At 40.2% G+C, this 8,318-nt stretch overlaps 1 protein-coding gene across 1 annotated transcript; it reads left to right on the forward strand.

Annotated features, from left to right (window-relative positions):
- The first annotated feature begins 6,599 nt into the window (after positions 1-6,599).
- Positions 6,600-7,580, forward strand: LOC139348062 (trace amine-associated receptor 1-like). Its single transcript, XM_070988012.1, has one exon. The coding sequence runs from the start codon at positions 6,600-6,602 to the stop codon at positions 7,578-7,580; it is 981 nt and encodes a 326-aa protein (XP_070844113.1).
- Positions 7,581-8,318: the final 738 nt, after the last annotated feature.

An 8,318-nucleotide genomic window follows, 5' to 3' on the forward strand; every position in this document is an offset into this window, starting at 1 on the left:
CAAATAATGTGCTTGACTGTAGCTGTTATAACATGCAGGGAGAGGGCTACACACATTCTGATAGAACTGGAGTTATAGCAAGTAACTATTATTTTCCTCACTATAATGCTAACTCTGGTAACATTAAGATGTGGAGGGTAACATTACACTAATTCAGATTATGATAACAATTTTTCTGTTGTTGGCTGCAAGAACCAAGACAAAAGGCTTCATGTACTCCTACCACCTAAGGAGGTGAGGACCCAGTGGATTAATTCAGTTGAAATGTTGGAATGGAATGTTCTCACAACAACTGGGTGGTTAACATGACCTTGTCTCAACTTTGGTGAAACATGTTGCTGGCATCATATTCTAAATGAGGATATAATTTAAAAAATACTCTAAGAAAATTTCTCATTTGCAACATTTTATCATGTTGTCCTTGTACTATTTTCAATTAAATATGGGTTTCGATGTTTTGCGAATCATCACATTCTGTTTCTATTTGCATTTTACACACTGCACCAACTTTTTTGGAAATGGGGTTGTATTTTATTTTCGTGTGTAATTGGAGCAAATAATCTTTTTTTTTTTTTTTTTTTTTTTTTTGAAATAATTCTGAAGATATGTTCCCTATGCTAATAGAGTGAAAAGACGTAGATTCATGCTTTTTGTATCCGTTTTATTTTTATAAGGGTGTGATATGAATGTCAGGTCATAATACCCACCACTACTACAGACAAGAAAATACTGGATTTATTTTATACCAACACCAAGGAGACAGAAAACTCATCATTCTCCCTCCCTTGGGAAGATCTGATTACAAACTGGTGCACCTCCTGCCTGTGTACAAACCTCTGCTACATAGGCAGCCAGCTGTCACTCAGCTGTTTTGATACAAGAATTAGGGAAGTACTTATTGATGTTCATAGGGAGGACACTGAGTCTCACACACTGTATAATGGACTTGATCAGTTTCTGCATGGAGAGTGCCATACCGACCAGGACTGTATGGTGTTCCTCCGGCAAAAAAGGGCATTACTCCTAACATAAATTCTCTCCTCAAGGAAAAAACAAGGACAGGAGATAAAAAGGAGCTGCAGAATGTGCAGATGGAGGAGATGGTTCAGAGAGGGCACAAACAGCTACAGCAGGAAGATAGTTGAAGCAGAACAACATCAATAGAGTCTGGAGGAGCCTTAAGACTATCTCTGGCTACAAGGAGACTAAAGGTGCGTGAGTGAATGATCAGAATCTTTTCTTGAATATATTTAATCAGTCATTCGACCCCCACATGGACACACCCTTGTCCAGTCCTCCAACCCCTTTGCACTGCCCCACCCCCACCTAAATCCCCTTACCACAACATTCAGCTGACAGCCATCCTGTATATCGACCGCTTTTCTGTTACAATGCCCTACCGCCCTCATCTGTCCCTCAGACCAAACCATGTGAGGAATGAGGGATCAAGTCAAGAGAGGCTGCAGGTCCAAATGTCACTCGCTCAAGGCTCCTCAAGTCCTGTGCCAGCCAGTTGTGTGGGACAAACACATTGTCAACCTGAGTTTGAAGCAGGGGAGAGTGCCACAGCTGTGAAAAACATCCTACATGGTACCAGTGCCGAAAACTCTGCATGCTTAGGAGATCAACTAATGTACTGGGACACATGTGCAGAACTGCTTGGGAGGTCTGGCAGGAGGTTGGCGGCAAAGGCGGAACCTCTCTGCTGGTTGGGCTATGTGGATGTCACTCAAGAGGTGGACCAGGGTCAAGGACACATGGGCAGAACTGCTTTGGAGATCTGGCAGGGTGGGCTGGCTGGATGCCCCACAAAGGAGGGGAATTGTCAGAGGTGGACTCAAACATGAAGCAAGCCAACTCAGGAGCGGGACATGGCTAGAGGGTAGTAAGCTGGTGTCTACCAGACTAAGGGAACTTGGGACGGAAGCTTGGACTGGTAGCTGTGGTGGGGGTGATGGGGGCTAACAGGGGGCTAACAGGCTTTATGCTAAAGTCAGCATGGAAGCTACTGGACAAATCCAATTTAGCCAAATGGCCTTTTTAAAATTATTATTCTCATTTAACAATTCCTCAATGCCTGGAGCATCCAAATACCAGGGCTTTGAATTGATTTGTGATGGCCCTCATCTCCTTCATCCCAACAGCTGTCAGACTGTTTAACTCCAGCATCATGTAATGTATCACTGTGTTGATGCTTTCTTTCTCAATTCTACATCATAAACCCACTTTGTTTTGGACTATTGTTGTCAATGCTAATATCTGCTAACATTATCCATTTCATCTGGGGCCATTTCTAAGTTGTATATTTCTCTCAACGTTGCAAAAACACTATTTATTATCCATGTTGGCAACAGTGCTTTTATAAACTGTATTTTTGTGCATCTCCATAGTCCTAATATTTCTCAAGTGCAATAGTATTTCTTAAGTGCAATACAACATATGTCATTAGTACTTTCTCATAAGAATATTAGCAATGGTACTTATTTATGGCAGCTTTTAATAATCTGTATAAATGTACACATACATAGTTGTTTTTCTATTCTGTACCCTATACATTTTTTTGGTTTTGACCTCTTTATGTCAGTGTGCTTGCACTTTGAAATACTTGCTGGCTGTAACGACTAAATTTCCCCAGTGTGGGATCAATAAAGTCTTATTCAATTCAATTCAGTTCAATTCAATTTTATTTGTATAGCGCCAAAGAGAGAGACAGAAATGCAGTCAGAGAGAGAGAGACAGAGAGAGAGGGAGACAGACAGACATGCAGTCACAGTAACAGTGACAGTGACAGTGGATGTAATAACAGTAGTTGCAGTTGCAGTGGATGTCAGGCAGGGCCAAGACAGGAGATGCAGCCGCAATCCACAATCCAGATTCAGCCACTGTCCATGGGAACCTGCGAGACGACAAAGCACAGAGACTCCAGGGAAGGAGCTAAGTTAGTAGCTAAGTTAGTAACATGCCGTAGTAGGACATGAAAGCGTGCAGATGGAGAGGGAGAGAAAGACAGAGGAGCTCGGTGTATCTTTGGATGTCCCCCGACAGTCTAATCCTATAGCAGCATAACTAGGGGCTGGTCCAGGACAAGCCTGAGCCAGCCCTAACTATAAGCTTTATCAAAAAGGAAAGTTTTAAGCCTACTCTTAAATGTAGAGACAGTGTCTGCCTGCCCGGACAAAGACTGGAAGATGGTTCCACAGGAGAGGAGCTTGATAGCTAAATGCTCTGACTCCTGTTCTGCTTTTTGAGACTTTAGGAACCATAAGTAGACCTGCATTCTGGGAACGCAGTGTTCGAGTGGGGTAATAAGGTACTATGAGCTCTTTAAGATAAGAAGGTGCCTGGCCATTTATGGCTTTGTAAGTAAGGAGGGGAATTTTAAATTATATTCTAAACTTTACAGGGAGCCAGTGCAGAGTGGCTAGTATTGGAGAAATATGACCTCTCTTCCTGGTTTTTGTCAGAATACGTGCTGCAGCGTTCTGGAGCAACTGGAGAATATTCAGCAACGAATTTGGGCAGTCTGATAGTAAGGAATTGCAATAAACCAGCCTGGAAGCTACGAATGCATGGACTAGTATTTCTGCATCATTTTGAGACAAAATATGCCTGATTTTTGCAATATTACATAGGTGAAAAAAGCAGTCCTTGAAATTTGTTTTACATGGGAGTGAAAGGACATGTCCTGGTCAAAGATAACTCCCAAATTCTTTACAGGGGTGCTGGAGGCCAGCACAATGCCATCCATAACTGCTATGTCATCAGAAAGTGATTTTCTAAGATGTTTAGGGCCTACTACTATAACTTCAGTTTTGTCCGAGTTTAGCATCAGAAACTTGCAGGTCATCCAGGTCTTTATGTCCTGAAGACATGCTTGTAGTCTAGTTAATTGACTGGTTTCTTCTGGCTTCATTGATAAATATAGCTGGGTATCATCTGCAATGAAAATTTATTGAGTGCTCCCTGATAATCTTACCTAAAGGAAGCATATATCAGGTGAATAGAATTGGTCCAAGCACAGAACCCTGCGGAACTCCATAGTTGACTTTAGCGAGCACAGAGGAGTCGTCATTAACGTGTACAAACTGAGAGCGATATGACAAGTAGGATTTAAACCAGCTTAGCGCAGTTCCCTTAATGCCAATGAAGTGTTCCAGTCTCTGCAATAGGATACCGAGTTCAATGGTGTCAAATGCAGCACTAAGATCCAATAAGACTAGCACAGAGACAAATCCTTTATTAGATGCAATTAGAAGGTCATTTGTAACTTTAACCAGTGCTGTCTCTGTGCTATGATGCACTCTAAATCCTCAAATAAACTATTATTGTTTAGAAAGTGGCACAGCTGATTGGCAACTGCTTACTCAAGAGTTTTTGAGAGAAGGGGAAGGTTGGATATCGGTCTATAGTTGGCTAAAACCCCTGGATCAAGAGTAGGCTTTTTAAGTAGCGGTTTTATCACAGCTACTTTAAAGGACTGTAGTACGTAGCCTGTTGATGAAGACAGATTGATCATGTCAAATACTGAAGAGTCAATTAGGTAAGGTAATACTTCTTTAAACAGCTTAGTCGGGATGGGATTTAAAATACAGGTTGATGATTTTGCTGATGAAATTATTGAAATTAGTGAAGGTCGACGGGAGTAAAACAGTCTAAAACTGCGACAGGCTGAGTAACACTTTCTAGGGCTTCTGTATGTGAAGACAAAACAGTACCTGTTGATGGCAGGAGCCGATGGATTCTGTCTCTAGTAGTTAGAATTTTATCATTAAAGAAGCTCATGAAGTCATTACTGTTTAGAGCGAAAGGAATACATGGTTCAACAGAATTATGGCTCTCTGTCAGCCTGGCTACAGTGCTGAAGAGAAACCTGGGATTGTTCTTATTTTCCTCTATTAGTGCAGAGTAATAGGCTGCCCTGGCACTGTGGAGGGCTTTCCTGTATATTTTAAGACTGTCTTGCCAGGCGAACCAAAATTCTTCCAAATTGGTAGCACGCCATTTCCTTTCTATTTTCCGTGAAGTTTGCTTTAATTTGCGGGTTTGAGGAGTATACCATGGACGTCCTCTGTTTACTTATCTTCTTTTTTAGGGGAGCAACAGAGTCAAGTGTCATACGCAATGAACCTGTAGCACGATCAACCAGGTAGTCAATCTGGGAGGGACTAAGGTTAGCATAGGAATCCTCTGTTGTATTGAGACATGACATTGAATTAAATACTGATGTGATCATATCCTTAAATTTAGCGACAGCACTATCAGACAGGAGTCTGGTATAAGAATTTTTGCCTATTGGCTGGTAGTCTGGTAATATGAATTCAAAAGTTATTAAATGATGGTCCGACAAAAGAGGATTCTGTGAGGAGACTATTAAGTCTTCGATTTCAATGCCATGTGTCAGAACAAGGTCGAGGGTGTGGTTAAAACAGTGAGTCGGTTCATGTACATTCTGATGGAAGCCAACTGAGTCTAATACTGAGAAAAACGCAGTGCTAAGGCTGTCATTATCAATGTCGACATGTACATTAAAGTCACCTACAATAATTACTTTATCTGCTTTAAGGACTAAACCTGATAGAAACTCAGAGAACTCAGCTATAAATTCGGAGTAAGGACCAGGAGAGCGGTATACTATAACAAATAAAACTGGCTGCACTGTTTTCCATTTTTCATGAGAAAGAGTGAGAACAAGGCTTTCAAATGAGTTATAGTCGAGGTTAGGTTTAGGGTTGATCAAAAGGCTTGACTCAAAAATGGCTGCAACTCCACCTCCTCTGCCGCTGCCTCGAGGAATGTGAGTATTAATATGGCTCGGAGGAGTATCTTATCTTATCTTATCTTATCTTATCTTATCTTATCTTATCTTATCTTATCTTATCTTATCCTTACAGTCCATAGCACCATTCACATAAAAGGTGTGTGGGAATGGCGAGGAGGGCAAAGGTTGAGTCAAGGAAAAGGCAGTCCTACAAGCATAAACAAAGGAAAGAATCTTGAATCCAACTAAACAAGGTCCTGCAAAACAAAACAAGAATCCAAAATCACTTGAAATAAACACTGGGAAAAGGCTGGAACACCTGACACACAACGTACTAAGATGAACTGGCACAGGCTGAACACACTACAGACAGAAGGATAATAAGGGACAGATGAAACAAATAAAAAATCACAAGGTTTCATGTCCTTGGAAAAATATCTTAGGATGTCTACTAAAATGAAAAATCAGATATTTACAGTTTGTTTGATGTCATCTCTAGTACATTATGTTGCTCTGGCATCTAATGTCAACAAGAATATTACTCCCGCATCTGATTGGACTGTGATATAATGTATTTATTATGGAAATGAGACAGGGGTTGATAAAATCAAGACTGTGCCCAGTTGTACAGTGATAAAGAACACCCATCAACATGGATGTGTGAACTACCTTCGCCATTAAAAAGGTATGACATAAACAGAAAATCACTATTTTTATCTAGATAACTATTATTGCAGCTTTGCACTCACGCAGGGCTAAACAGTTTAAAATCAACACTATTTTTTCTATGTTGAATATTGTTCATTTTTAATGGAAAACTGATTTACAGGAACCTGGAAACATGGCACCAGAAGTCACTGTCGAACACACTTACGTGGACTTACACCCCTGTCACAAAAGACAGAATGTTTCTTACATACTGACAAGCTCACCTTCCACAGTATGTGTTTTATTATATGTTTTCCTCTGTTCATTGTCTGTTGTCACAATATGTGGAAACCTTCTTGTATTAATCTCTATCATTTACTTTAAACAGCTCCACACTCCTACAAACTCTCTCATCCTTTCCTTGGCGGTAGCTGACCTGCTTGTTGGGGTTTTAGTTTTTCCTTTCACTATGGAATTCTCTGTAAGTTCATGTCTGTACTCTGAACATTTATTTTGCAAAGTACGAGAGACCATTGATGTAACACTGAGCACAGCTTCCATCCTAAATTTATGTTGTATTTCTATTGACAGATATTATGCAGTGTGTCACCCTCTGACATATAGAACTAAGATAAATGTTCATGTTGTTGTAATCATGATCCTGGTGAGCTGGAGTGTTTCTCTTTTAGTTGCAATTGGCTTTTTTATTTCAGGAATAAAACATGAAAAATGTGAAGGAAAGTGTTTTATTGATGTTCAACTTGCAAACATTTTGGGACCCATTTTCTCATTTTACCTCCCAGTGATTTTAATGCTCTGTATCTACCTGAAGATTTTCCTTGTTGCACAGAAACAGATACGCAGCATCCACGGCACAAAGTCTGGAGCCACTGCCAGTAAATTGGAGAGAAAAGCTACGAAAACGCTTGCCACCATTATGGGAGTATTTCTGATCTGCTGGTCTCCTTTCTTTCTCTCCTTTTCCTTTCAGCTTTTGAATGATGTGTCAGTGCCAGTTGCAGTGATTGAAAGTCTTGGCTGGCTTGCACTGTCAAATTCTATGCTAAATCCATTTATTTATGCTTTCTTTTACAGCTGGTTCAGATCAGCTTTCAGAATGATCATATCTAGAAAAATATTTCAAGGTGATTTTTCCAACTCTAAACTACTTTGACCTATTCTGTGAAGTCCAGAAAAGCTAATAGATGAGTCAGTACTGATAAAATTTGGCATGATGAAGATTAAGCATGTCATTAAACTCTGCTATCTGTATCTTTATGTCATGTTTTGCATGTTTTTTTTTTAATCATCATCTTTATGCTATAAAATCAATATTTTAAAAGGGACAGGAAACAAAAAACAGTATATATATACAAAAATTAATACAAGGTTTTCCACACAAAAACATTAGCCAATGCCTAACATTGTTAATAAGTTGTTACAAAAGAAATTAACTCCCAAACTTTATGTTGTCAAACAAGGGCGCAGCAATATTGTCTTGGCATAGAGCGTGAGGTCACGAGGTTGGTTGGATCAAGGTCTTTTAATACTCCACTGGTGACAACAGTGACAAAATGGAACCACAAAGAAAGAAGAACTGCAAGGGGGGTCATTTTTGTATCGCTCCAGGCTGTAGCAATGAATTCTAGTGTAAAAACCCAAGGCAAGACTGTACATTTTCATGTTTTTCCACTAAAGTGGCAATCGGTTCTCCGTCGCTGGCTAGCTGCTCTCAAATGCCAGAGTCCCCCTCTCAGTCCCACAGCTAAGGTTTGCAGCGAGCACTTTGTAAATGAGGACTACATTGAAGAGAAGGCTTTTGAATCAGGTGTCCTGGTGACTCGTAAAACAAACAGGTTAAAGCCAGAAGCTGCTCCATCTGTGTTTGATTTTTCATCTTACAGTGTATGGT

Source organism: Chaetodon trifascialis, chromosome 19 (assembly GCF_039877785.1).
Source record: "Chaetodon trifascialis isolate fChaTrf1 chromosome 19, fChaTrf1.hap1, whole genome shotgun sequence".
NCBI classification, from domain to species: domain Eukaryota; kingdom Metazoa; phylum Chordata; class Actinopteri; order Chaetodontiformes; family Chaetodontidae; genus Chaetodon; species Chaetodon trifascialis.